This window comes from Rhinoraja longicauda, chromosome 2 (genome assembly GCF_053455715.1).
Source record: "Rhinoraja longicauda isolate Sanriku21f chromosome 2, sRhiLon1.1, whole genome shotgun sequence".
Lineage (NCBI taxonomy): Eukaryota > Metazoa > Chordata > Chondrichthyes > Rajiformes > Arhynchobatidae > Rhinoraja > Rhinoraja longicauda.
The window spans coordinates 32,969,589-32,983,488 of NC_135954.1; the positions used below are offsets into that span (position 1 = coordinate 32,969,589).

At 40.8% G+C, this 13,900-nt stretch overlaps 1 protein-coding gene across 1 annotated transcript in view; it reads left to right on the forward strand.

The window, feature by feature from the left end:
• cubn (cubilin (intrinsic factor-cobalamin receptor)) overlaps nucleotides 1-13,900 on the forward strand; it is a 197,683-nt gene that overhangs the window by 110,644 nt on the left and 73,139 nt on the right. The window contains exons 34-36 of the mRNA XM_078422245.1: nucleotides 1,261-1,458; nucleotides 4,221-4,367; nucleotides 5,376-5,566. Of these exons, the coding sequence (XP_078278371.1) occupies nucleotides 1,261-1,458; nucleotides 4,221-4,367; nucleotides 5,376-5,566 (536 nt within the window). The remainder of the gene's footprint in view (nucleotides 1-1,260; nucleotides 1,459-4,220; nucleotides 4,368-5,375; nucleotides 5,567-13,900) is intronic.

Here is a 13,900-nt window from a genome sequence, read left to right on the forward strand (position 1 = left end):
GCCACCAACACATATTCTTTTGAGTCCTAATTTATTTATATAATAAGGGTCTTTTGACTAATTTAAGGACTGTTCCCAGGGACACATTCAGAGACAGACGTTGAATGCTGCTTGAAGGTCTTCAACTCAGTGAAAGATGCTCTATGGTCTTTCGACAGTGCATCTGTAGAAGGCTTCATCACAGCCTGCTCTTCAGAACAGCTCTGCCCAAGACCACAAGAAATTGCAAAGAGGTGTGGATGTAGTCCATGGCATCACACAGACCAGACTTCTGTTACAAGGGAACAGGTTCAAGGATCTGACTAGTAGAACAGAAAAAGGCTCACTCGTCTGTTTAAAGCCAAATCAGATGTATTGGCAAGAGAGAGAACAAAAACAATACTTGTCTCGGTATGCGCTGGGTCCGTTTTATATTCAGAGACAGACGTTGAGTGCTGCTTGAAGGTCTTCAACTCGGTGAAAGATGCTCCATGGTCTGCCCGAACTTTGTTGGCCTCCCAGCAGAGCGAGATGTCCATCGGGGAATGTTGCCGACTGGCCCACTGCAGACTGCAGGAGTGTGCTGAGGGACGTAATGAAGCTTGGTGCAGACAACACCAAGGCTCTGTGGGGGAGGGCAACAGTCCAGGGACCTTCCACTGCTGGACATTGGGGGGCAGGGTGTGGTGGAGACACCTCTGAAAAAGGGAGGGGATTTCACCCCAGGCGGTCACATGGGTGGGAAAGGTGTTGGGGAGAGTTGTGTAGACACTACGTTGCAATGCGTTGAATGTATGCAAGGCCTCTGAGAATGTCAGAAGAATTTTTTGCACACTACTTGTTTGTACATATTTTTTACACTGAATAAAGTTTATTTTGATTATTTAAAAAATTGAAGCAACTAATTTGCGTAAGGCACTGACATAGATTATGAACTTGGAAGAGAAAACCTCTGAAAAAGAAACGTTATGGCATATTGAATCCAATAGACACTGAAATGAGATGCGCTGTAAGGCTTTCATTTTAAAGTTCAATGAGAATAGATTGCAGTTCAGGTCATAAGTCCTAAGTTCATAAGTGATAGGAATAGAATTAGGCCATTCGGCCCATCAAGTCTACTCCACCATTCAATCATGGCTGATTTATCTCTCCCTCCTAACCCCATTCTCCTGCTTTCTCCCCATAACCTCAGACACCTGTACTAATCAAGCTCATTCTGTCTGCTAGCAAAGTGATTTGATTCACTGATGAATGGACAACTGACATTTATGTTCCCCACAGGTCCATGCGGTGGAGATGTTGAGAGCGGGGAGAGACCAAGCTTCCTTTTCTCTCCTGGCTGGCCCAGCAGTTATGGAACACATTTGGACTGTTCTTGGATTATTTGGGCGCCGCAGAGCACAGTGCAACTCAACATCTTGGCTCTGGATATTCAACCAGATGCTTCGTGTAATTATGATAAACTGGTCATCAGAGATGGTAACAATTACTTTATCATGAAATTATGACAAATTCAAAATTGAAGCTTTAATGTCTAGAAAATTGATTTCACCTACTTTGATGCTCTAACTTAGTGCTGTTTAAAATGCCGGTGTGATCCCAAACAAAAATAAAGACAATTGGCCAAAAGTGTATGGAAAGAACTGTCAGAGGAGTAAGTTGAGGCAGGTACTAAAACAGCATTTAAAAGGCACCGGACAGGTACATTGGTAGGAAAGGTTTCGAGGGATATGGGCCGGACTATCTTAGATGGGGCATCTTGGTTGGCATGGATGAGTTGTGCTGAAGGGCTTGTTTCCGTGAAGTGATTCTATGATTCTAAGTACTGTAAATGTAGCGCTGTGTAGATTTAATCCAGAATCATGCACCATAACAGGGCCTATACAGTCCCTGACAGGACCTACAAAAAAAGCTCCTTGATGCGATATCCTTGCTGCACTGATTTCGAGAAGGGCATGACCCCACAAAGTTAAGCCATGTGAGCACGTGGGTTTCTTCCAGGTACTTTGGTTTCCTCCCACATCCAAAAGACCATGGTGACCATGGTGAATAGACATAGCTGATGAGAATGCAAGGAAAATAAAAAGATTAATGTAGGATTAGTGAAAATGTGTGGTTACGATCAGTGTGGGCAGAATAATTCAACAGGTATGTAGGTTAATTGGCTGGGTAAATGTAAAAATTGTCCCTAGTGGGTGTAGGATAGTGTTAATGTGCGGGGATCGCTGGGAGGCACGGACTTGGTGGGCCGAAAAGGCCTGTTTCCGGCTGTATATATATGATATGATATGATAAGAGCCCCTTCCCATACTGTTTTTCTCTATGAATAACTTTTATTGGTGCATGTGTGGTTTATGACACTGACAGTAATATTGACTGCCAGAGAGGTGAGTGGCAATGCAGGACTTTTGTCATTGGACATGTCCCCCCATCCACTCCCTCCATTGTTGATCATGCCGAATGTAATTCTAGGCATCAGATGATTGCAAAAGTGACCATTGCTAAGTGACTGAAAGCCAAGGGTGGCACAGTTTTAAAACTGTTACAATTTGTTTCATTGGGTTGTTTAAATTAATACTGACTAGCTACTTAAATTATTGCATCGTATGGGAGGCGCATTCCCAATCTCGTTGTACCCCTGTACAATGACAATAAAGATATATTGTATTGTATGGTATTGTATTGTATTGTATTGTGGTAGAGTTGCTGACTTACAGTGCTACAGACCCGGGTACAATCCAATTTCCTCCCACATTCCAAAGATGTGCAAGTTTATAGATTAAATGACCTCTATAAAAAGTCCCCAGCGTGTGAGATAGAACGAGTGTATGGTTGATCGCTGGTCGTTGTGGATTTGGTGGGCCATAGGGTCTGTTTCCAAGCAGTGTCTCTAAACCAAACTAAACTAAACAATACTTTGAGATAGACCCAAAAATCTGGACTAACTCAGCGGGTCAGACAGCATCTCTGGAGAAAAGGAGTAGGTGACGTTTTGGGTCGAGACCCTTCTTCAGACTGGAGAGTCAGGGGAAAGGGAAACAAGAAATATGGACGGTGATGTAGAGAGATTTCAAACAAATGAATGAAAGATATGCAAAAAAGTAATGATGATAAGGGAAACAATTCACTGTGAGTTGTTTGTTAGGTGAGACCCGAGTTACAGTCAATGAGACTCAACAAAATGACTTTGAAGCTGGTACGACTTGGGGGGGGGAGGGATGGAGAGAGAGGGAATGCAGGGGTTACTTGAAGTTAGAGATATCAATAGTCAAACCACTGGGTTGTAAGCTGCCCAAGTAAAATATGAGATGCTGTTCTTCCAATTCCCCTTCCCATTCCCACACTGACCTTTCAGTCCTTGGCCCTCTCCATTGTCAGAGTGAGGCCAAACACAAATTGGAGGAAAAGAATATCATATTTCGGGTGGGCAGCATTGATTTCTCTAACTTCAAGTAAGCCATGCGTTCCCTCTCGCTCCATCCCCCCCCCACCCAAGTCGTACCAGCTTCAAAGTCGTCTTGTTGAGTCTCATTGACTGTAACTCATTCTCACCTAACAACATCTATACAACCTGTTTCCTTTATCATCGATACTTTTTTGCATATCTTTCATTCATTTGTTCTGTATCTCTCTACAACACCGTCTATTTCTCTTGTTTCCTTTGCCCCTGACTCTCCAGTCTGAAGAAGGGCCTCGACCCAAAATGTCACCTATTCCTTTTCTCCAGAGATGCTGTCTGATCCACTGAGTTACTCCAGCTTTTTGTGTCTATCTTTGGTTTAAACCAGCCTCTGCTGTTCCTTCCGAAACAATACTTTGAGCAGATTTAATGTGCAGGCCTCTTATTTTGTATACATCACCTTGGGCCTTGTGTTTTTCTGCGCCAAAATTATGCATTGGTGGATCCTTTAGATCTTTTTAAGATTGTCAATATACAAATGCTAATTGCTTCATGAACATTTGTGACTGTTTTGTCTCAAACAAAATTGAGAGATATCATTGCTCAGTTTTCTGCTCACTTATTTGTGTGTGCTTTTAGTTACTTTAGATCAAGTGGTTAAGTTGAATAGCTGATTAATGTCATAGATGTGAATTAATTGCATTTAGTCACCAACAGAATGTTGAGACTTTTTTGAGATGATGCCAAAATGTGCAGCAACGCGCACTATTACATATTTTGAAATTGTGATATTCTACACGTGTGTTTTAACAATACTCATAGATTTTTATTTTGCCTTGAGGTGACAATAACCTCTCTCCAATACTTGCCACTTTGTGTGGCAGAGAGTTACCTGGAACCCTTCGATCTACCGGTGAAGCAATGTTCCTTCGATTCACATCTGATGAATATACTAGTGGTGGCGGTTTCAATGCTTCTTATCACACGAGTATGTGGCTGTTTTCAACACATTTTATTTTCTTGAATTCTTTTATTTCAACTATGTTCATTAATTTATATGTCTATTGAAAATGACCCAGGGCAGACGAGACAGGAATAAAAGTAGAACATTGTGGAAATACTTAGAATTTTGTATACCATCTGTGAGTAGAGATTTGTGGTACAGCTTCAGCTTGATATCCTTTCCATTATATTGGATATCGCCAACAATAATAATAAAGAGAAGATAAAATCATTGAAAAAATTGCGAATGTATGTCAATTTGAGATTTTAATATCAATGAATTGAAGCAAGTAAGACATTGCATCTGCTACAATGTTCAAGTACAACTACAACATGATCTGAAGGTTCTTTATAACAATTAACCAGATTTTGGAAATGGAGGACAATAAACAGATACTACTTCAGCATGTAGCAAGAATAATCAAAATTAATCTTCTCTTCTACCATTTTGCACCTTTAAGTTAAAACTGTAGCTATAAACTAAGATGTTATAATGAAGAACCCTTTTGGTTAACTTGTTTCCTGTGTTTTATCAAAGCCTGATAAAGCATTCAATTTTTAAAGTACTGTATGTGGAGGTAAAGACTTTCAATAGCAAATTTCCAGTGTGAATTCTTAAGTGGTTTAAACCACTGTTTTAATGCATTAATTCACGGGGGAAAAAAAATGTTTCAAATAAATAAATTAATACCTGCATACAGATTTCTGCCTTTAGTATATACATCAATTCATTGTCTGTTAATTGTGTATTTTGGCAGAAGCTGATCTGTTAATTATATATTTTGGCAGTAGCTAATCTTTCTTGGATCCTACATCAGCGGTTATACATAATATTGAAGATTTATTTGTTACTTTAGATTTGGAAATGGTAGTAATTGTAATTCTACGCATGGCAAAGATTCATCTGCCAAGCATCGCCTTATTTTAAATCATTTTTTGAAATGTTTTTCGTACATGTATTCTGTTAAGAATCTGATACTTTTACTTCATTCAGCTTGTGGTGACCATCTTACTGCTGACCATGGTGTTATTACTTCACCCAACTATCCTCACACATATACTCCAAACCTCAGTTGTGTCTGGCATGTTGATGTTACCAGTGGATTCATTATTGCTGTTCACTTCAATCAGCCCTTCCAAATTCAAGGCTCTGGAAACGAATGTACAAGTGGTGATTATTTAGAAGTAAGTAAATCTTGCCCCTTTTAACCGTGCAAGTTTAGTGAAAACCAGCGATTTTGATTTTACTTTAAAAAAAAAGAATCCGGATCTGTTGGATTGAATCAGTTAATATCTATCTCTGCCTTAAATATATCCACTGACGGCCTCCACAGCCTTCTGTGGCAAAGAATTCCACAGATTCATCACCCTCTGACTAAAAGAATTCCTTCCTATCTCCTTCCTCGAAGAACATTCTTTAATTTTGAGGCTATGACCTCTAGTCCTAGACTCTCCCACTAGTGGAAACATCCTCTCCACATCCACTGTGTCAAGCCTTTCACTATTCTGTATGTTTCAATGAGGTCCCCTCTCATTCTTCTAAACTCTAGCTAGTATAGGTCCAGTGCCGTCAAACGCCCATCATTTGTAAACCTACTCATTCTTTTAAAACTCCTCTGGACCTTCTCCAGAGCCAGCACACCCTTCCTCAGATATGGTGCCCAAAATTGCTCATGATATTCCAAATGCAGCCTGACCAGCTCTTTATAGAGAGAGCCTCAGCATTACATCCTTGTTTTTGTATACAAGCCCTCTCTTCTTTACCGATCCAACTTGCAGATTAACGTTTTGGGAATCCTGCACCAGCACTCCCAAGTCTCTTTGCACCTCCGATTTCTGGATTCTCTCCCCATTTAGAAAATAATCTACGCCTTTATTCCTAATACCAAAATGCATGACTCCACACATTGCTACACTATATTCCATCTGCCACTTCTCTGCCCACTCTCCCAACCTATCCAAGTCCTTCTGCGGAGTGCCTGCTTTCTCTACACCACCTGCCCCTCCACTTAATGTTTCAGGGTACAGGTGCTCTAGGCGAGACAGAGGCCGAGGTAAAGACAAGGTTGGCACAGATGTTAAACTTCTGAATTGGGGCAAGACCAACTTTGATGATATTAGATAGGAACTTGCTAAATTTGATTAGAGTTAGTTGTTTGCAGGCAGAGGTACATCTGGAAAGAGGGATGCTTTTAAAAGTGTGATGTCGAGAGTTCAGGGTATGCAAATTCCTGTTACAATGATGGACAAGTTAGATTGGAATAAGGAACTTGGATGATGAGTAAAATTGAGGCTCTGGTCAGGAAAAAGAAGGAGACATGTACAGCTGGGATTAAGTGTATCCGTGGAGGAGTTTTAAGAGCCGAGGAGTCTTGAGAGCCTAGGAGCATACTAAAGAGGGAAATATGGAGGCATTTAAAGGAGCAAGAAGTAGCTGTAGCAAGTAATATTAAAGTAAATTCAGAGAGATTTATGTACATTAAAGAAAAGAGGTTTACTAGAGAGAGAATGAAGCCCCTTAGAAATCTAAGCCGTCATCCCTCTATGGAGCCGCAATGAGATGGGCAATGTCCTCAACGAGCATTTTGTCTCAGTTTTTACTGTGAAGAAAGACGTGAAGATTAGGGAACTTGGGACAGTTAATGAAGATGTCTTGAGGATAGTTTGTATTACTGTCGAGGAGGTAATGGACTTCCTGAGGCATATGATGTTATGACACAATCGTACAACACATTGGTGAGACTGCATTTGAAATACCGTATTCAGTTTTGGTCACCCTGCTATAGGAAGGATGTTATTAAGCTTGAAAGAGTACAGAGAAGATTTTCAAGGATGTTGGTAGGGCTTGAGGGCCTGAGTTATAGGGAGTGGTTGAGTAGGTTAGGACTTTATTCTTTGGGGCACAGGAGGCTGAGGGTGATCTTATAGAGGTATATAAAATCATGAGGGGCATAGATAGAGTGAGTGCGTCTTTAACCTAGGGTAGTGGAATGAAGAACCTAAGATTTCAGCTGAGAGGGGAAAGATTTCATAGGAGCCTGAGGAGCTTTTTTTTTGCACACAATTTGTGGGGTGTATGGAATGAGCTGCCAGAAGAGGTAGCTGAGGCTCTATAAGGTGCTGGTAAGGCCGCATTTGGAATATTGTGAGCAATTTTGGGCACCATCTGAGGGTCTGGAGATGGTCCAGAGAAGGTTCACAAGAATAATATCAGGAATGACTAGGTTAACCTATGATGAGCATTTTGTTGGCACTGGGCCTGTACTCGCTGTACTCGCTGGAATTTAGAAGAATGAGGGGGAAACCTCATTGAAACAAACAGAATAGGGAAAGGCTGGATAGAACGGATGTGGAGAGGATGTTTCCACTAGTGGGAAAGTCTAGGACTGGAGGTCATAACTTCAGAATTAAAGGATGTTTTTTTTTAGGAAGGAGATGAGGAGAAATGTATGTAGTCAGAGAGTGGTGAATCTGTGGAATTCCTTGCATCAGAAGGCTATGGAGGCCAAGTCAGTGGGTATCTTTATGGCAGAGATTGATATATTCTTGTTTAGTACAGGTGTCAAAGGTTCTGGGGAGAAGGCAGGGGATTGTGGTTAGGAGGGAGATATAGATCAGCCATGATTGAATGGCAGAGCAGACTTGATGGGCCGAATGGCCTAATTCTACTCGTATCACATATGACCTTTTGACCTTGAGGCAGGTGACATAACAACATTTTAAATAAATTTGGACAGATACATGGGTAGAAATGATTTAGAAAGATGTGGAACTAGTGTAGATGGGGCATCTTGGTTGGCATGGACAAGTTGGATCAAGGGGCCTGTTTCCCTGCTGGAATGACTCCATGACTACATAACTCTATCTGTAAACTGTTGTTAAGTTCCCAGTATATTGTAAAATACTTCACAACCAATAAATTTATTTCTGATATTAATTACATGGGCCAAAGACAGACAAATAGGATTAGCTTAGATGGAGCAACTTGCTCGGCATTTATGTGAAGGACCTTTTTAGAGTCATGCTGCATGACTCGATAATTCTCTGTGACCCTCTCCTGTTGTAACATGGACAAACCCAGCAACCCATTAACAATTAGCGAGATCCCACAAATGGTAAACAACTAGATAATCCGTTTTAGTATTTTTTATATTGAAATTGATATTGGCCATAATAAGTAGTGTTCGGGGTCCACTGTGTATTTTATATTCATCTGGAAGGTCAGACTAGACCTAAGTTTAATGTTTCATTAGTAAAATGCATCTCAACTATTACCTCCGCTTCATTGAAATGTCAGTCTCGATTATGTGATTAGTCTCTGAAATGGGTTTTAACCCCAAAACCTTGTGACTCACATACAAGATTAAATAGAAATTAGGAACCGTACATAAAACAAAATTAAATTGGAAGTTAAAATGTCAGAAAAGGAGAATGAAAGAAAGGACACTGACACCTATATTTTCGGTCTGAAACATCCAATGCAATATTGTTAGCTCTTAACTTTAGCCTGATTTTGTTGCGACTAGGAAGCATGGAAATTGTTGTCTGTAGAAAACACGAAGCCAGGAAGCCAGGGATAAATTCGGTAGATGCAAGAGTGTATGATCATTCTGTTGTTCTCCTTTGTTAGCTTCAGGAATCAGGAAATATAAACTATAATCAGCACTTTCCTTCAAGATGTTGAAATGGTTCATCGGGCTGTGCAAAGGCTGTGAACAAAGCATGTTCATGCCACAATGGAGGAAGATTTCCTCTGAACTGCAGGAATTACTTTACAAATTCACACTGAGGAAATCCTCATGAAAACAAAAGCTTATTTTCCTCTGACATAAAGCAAGTAAAGAAAAGCAGTGACCCGTAACACCAGGCTTCTGCATCCTATGCATTGTTTGAGATTTCTCGAAATCCCACAAAGGATTACGTTTCAAGTAAGCACAATCACATAAGAGAGTGTACTTCCAACCTCATTTGCCTTCAGGTACACTCATTTCAGGTACGCTCATTTAGAAAAGCAGCTGTTCAGCTTTGCATCTGAGACCACTCCTTACTCAAGCATGGAAAACTAAGTTGATTTTCATAGATGCATTTAAGGGAAAGCAATAATACCACACGAGAGAGAAGTGAAAAGGAAGTTGAAGTTGCATGAAGAAGAATAGAAGAAGGCTTATGAGAGCTTTAAAGAACATAGTCCATTTATCTTCATCACTTAAACACCTGACGCCTAGCACCTTTAATTTTATTGATCTTTGTTTTCAGTGGCTTTCAATTTGAAAGAATCAGTCAAAAAAAGAGCAATAGTAGTAGAACAGGTATTCCTATTGCCCCAACATTTCAGGCTGCACTGCTGTTTACCATGTAGCTTGTTCGAAGTTTGTTCTCTGGTTTAAGGGGTCACAGTTTAAGGATTCCAGAACAAGGGGTCACAATTTAAGGATTCCAGAACAAGGGGTCACAGTTTAAGGATTCCAGAACAAGGGGTCACAGTTTAAGGATTCCAGAACAAGGGGTCACAGTTTAAGAATAAGGGGGAAGTCTTTTAGAACCGAGATGAGAAAGTTTTTTTTCACACAGAGAGTGGTGAATCTGTGGAATTCTCTGCCACAGAAGGTAGTTGAGGCCAGTTCATTGGCTATATTTAAGAGGGAGTTAGATGTGGCCCTTGTGGCTAAAGGGATCAGGGGGTATGGAGAGAAGGCAGCTATGGGATACTGAGTTGGATGATCAGCCATGATCATATTGAATGGCGGTGCAGGCTCGAAGGGCCGAATGGCCTACTCCTGCACCTATTTTCTATGTCTATGTTTCTATGTTTAGTCTTCCGCTGCGATCCTGGTCCAAAGCACATCAGCATGGTTGAATGCAGCGCAAGACTCAGAATCACTGAGTCACTCAGGCAATCGATGTGAGTCTGCACCCCAACATTATATGCTGATGCACAAATAAAAATAAAGTAGAGAAATGATACTCACATGAGAGTGAATCACAACAGGAAGTGGCTGATGATTTTTTTCTGATGAGCTGAACTACATACAATAGGAAATAGGCACACACCTTCAAAGATTTGCACAGAACCCTTTTCTTTGCAGAAGTGGTGTCCTACAGGGATCAATGCTGGGACCTTTGTTGTTTGTCATATGCATAACTGATTTGAGAGAGAATGTAAGTGGCATGATTCGTAAGTTTGCAGATAAGAGCATAATAGATGGTATATTGAGCAGTGAAGAAGGTTGTGTAAGGTTACAACAGGATATAGATCAACAGGGAAAGTGGACAAGGGAATGGACATGGATGTAGTGATGCATTTTGGCAAATTTAACCATGGCAGGACATACACAGTGAATGACAGGGCCCTGGATAACATTGTTGATCAGAGAGAGCTTTACTTACAAGGGCATAGTTTCCCAAAAATGGGAACACATGTAGACAGTGTGGTGATGATGACATGTGGCAAACTTGCCTTGTTTAGCCAAGGCATTGTGTATAAGAGTTGGGATGCAAGAGGCTGCAGATACTGAAATCTGGAGCAAAAGAAAAGCTGCTGGAGGAACTTGACAAATCAGGTATCATCTGGTGAGGCAGAGAGACAGACAACATTTTAGGCCCAGGCCCTGCATTAGGATCCAGAGTTGGGACGTCATGATAACTTTGGTACCTCTTCTGTACATCCATACATATTTCTGTACCTCACCCCTCTCCCATCAGGCAAGAGATATAGAAGTTTCAAAACACAAACCACCAGATTCAGGGACAGTTTCTTTCCAGCTGTTATCAGGCAACTGAACCATCCTATCATCAACTAGAAAGTACTCCTGACCTACTATCTACCTCTTGGAAACCTTTGGACTACTTTTAATCAGGCTTTACTGGATTTTAGTTTACACTAAACGTTATTCCCTTTATCATGTACCTGTACACTGTGGACGGCTTGATTGTAATCATGTATAGTCTTTTCGCTGATTGGATAGCATGCATCAAAAAAGCTTTTCACTGTACCTCATTACACATAATAATAATAAAGTAAACTAAACTATACATTTGTACAATCTATTGGTTAGGCGTATAATAGGCACATATATTGGAGTATAATATGCAGATCATGTCACCATTGGAAGGACATGATTAAGTGAGAGTGGATGTGAAATAGATTCATAAGTATGTTGCCTAGCTTGGTGGGTTTGAGTTATCAGGAGAGATTAGGAGGCTGGGACTGTTTTCTCTGGAGCAAAAGTGGCTGAGAGGTGACTCGATAGAGATATATTAAATTATAAGAAGCATTGATAGGACAGATAGTCAGTATCTGTTTCCTGTGAAAGGGATGCCTAAAATTAGAGGGCATAGGTTTAAAGTGAGAGCGGGCAAGTTTAAGGGGGATCTGAGCAATAAATGTTTCACACAAAGAATAGTTGTGTCTGGAATGAGTGCCGGGGAGGTGGTGGAGGTAAGAGCGGCAACAATATTTAATAGGCATCAGGACAGGTACTTAAATGAGCAGGACAGAGAAGGGTGTGGAATTGATGCAGGCAAATGCAATTACTATAGGTAGGTTAGTATACTGTGGATGGTTGCCATGGACACGATGCATCCAAGGGCCTGTTTCTATGTTAAACAGTTCTGACTCCATGACAACTTGCACTTCAATATACACAGTACAAATGGGTTCAGTTTCTAGATACTTCATTTTTTCTTGGCATGAAACTTCTCCCTGAATTGCTGGGCTGCATTGAGCCAAGTTTAGCCTTGGCAATGCCAGTGGCCAGAATTCTCAGCACACAGGCAGATGCTGCCAGGGCTGAAGATCCTGCTACTGGCTTGGGATAATACAGGCACCGAGAGACTAATGGACTGTTTTAAATTTTCTGAGCACAGTAAAAGCTTGTTCTCCAGCACGTGCCATTACATGAAGTACACTGGTTGATCAAGGGTCAGCCTGGCTGTTCCCTTTACTGTTGCATCTCTGTCAGTCTGGCCCCTCTCTCTGTGCTGCCTCTAGATTGCCTCTTGGTAAAGCATGTCCATTCCATGGTGCTGCCCAGATTTTGGTGCAGTTGCTCCTCCAGTGCTGCTACTTCTCCATGGATCCAGATGTTTCATCTGGCTTACCTCTCTATTAACCCAGACACTCCCCATGAAATGCTGGATATGTGATGTTAATAGCCAGATAACAAAGCTATGTCACTTGCAACCCAATAGTATGAATATTGACTTCTCCAATTTTAACTAATACACCCCACCCCCTCTCTCTTTCCTGTGTTTCCCACCACCCTGGTACACACCCATTTCTTTCGCAAACCTGCCCCTGTTCTCTTCCATATGTCCCTTCCCATAGGTTTATGTTTCACTTCCCTCCCTCTCTGACATCCCTTTCTTTTTATCTTTAGCCTTTGTCACTTACTCCACCCATCTGCCAAGCAAATACACCCTTGCCAATATCCACCTATCACTTACCAGACTTTGTTTCTGGCTAACCTCACTTGGTAAGTGAGACTTCCCTCACTTTTTTTAACTTTCACTCTGCTAACGCAATCAGTCTGAAGAAGGATCCCTTGAATATTATCCTGAAAAGTTACCTTTCCATTCCCTCCATAGATGCTGCCTGACCTGCTGAATATTTTGTGTTTCCCTCAGGATTCCACCATCTGTTCATCGTGTCACAAAATAACAAAGTGTTTGCTCACTGACTTTTGTATATCATTTCGTAAGCTTTATTTTAGTTACAAACAGATGCTCCATGTGTTCCCTTTAAAGACACTGAAATTGCCCCTGTTGTGTGAGCATGGCTGGCTGCAAACAGAAGAAGGGCATCATGTCCACACACCTGCTTGCCTGTGAACCACTACCTGCTGCACCTGAGGCAGAGTCTCACCCAAAGAATTGATCGTGTGAAACAGTCTAAGTTGTATTGCAGATGGACCAGAGCTGGTATAAGAAATGTTACCTCTGTGATAAAAACATTTTTGTTATATTAATCGTCAATTATTTTTTTAAACAATCACAGAATATTTTTTGAAGGAAAGCTTTTTTAACAAAAATGTGCTATTGCAACACAGACTTTTTCAGCACAGACATTGTGGGCCGATGGTCTTGTTCCTGTGCAGTACTGTTCTCTGTTCTAACAATTCATTGCAGAATTCATATCCATCAATACCCCTGAATTTGAGCTGAACCTTGGAAAAACACTTGGCATCCATTCAGCAACTCTGCCCAAAGTAGAAACTCTATTTTCAGAAATCTGATATTTTCTCATGCCGTAGTTAAAATTTTGGAGAAAATTTACAATTATTTCAGACCTGTAAATGCAGAAAATGTATGTCCAGGAACCTTTTCCACATGATGTGTTAATGAGTAGCAGAGATTTTGTTGAATAATTGCAAAGGATCAAGGAAACAGGCATAACAAACATTTCTAAGTGCGTTTCCTGTGCTGATCACTAGCATTCGGCCAATGGTTTTGAGCACAGTCTGACTCATCATTTCTCTATGTCTGCTGAAATATTATCCACGTCTTTCTTTACATATTAAA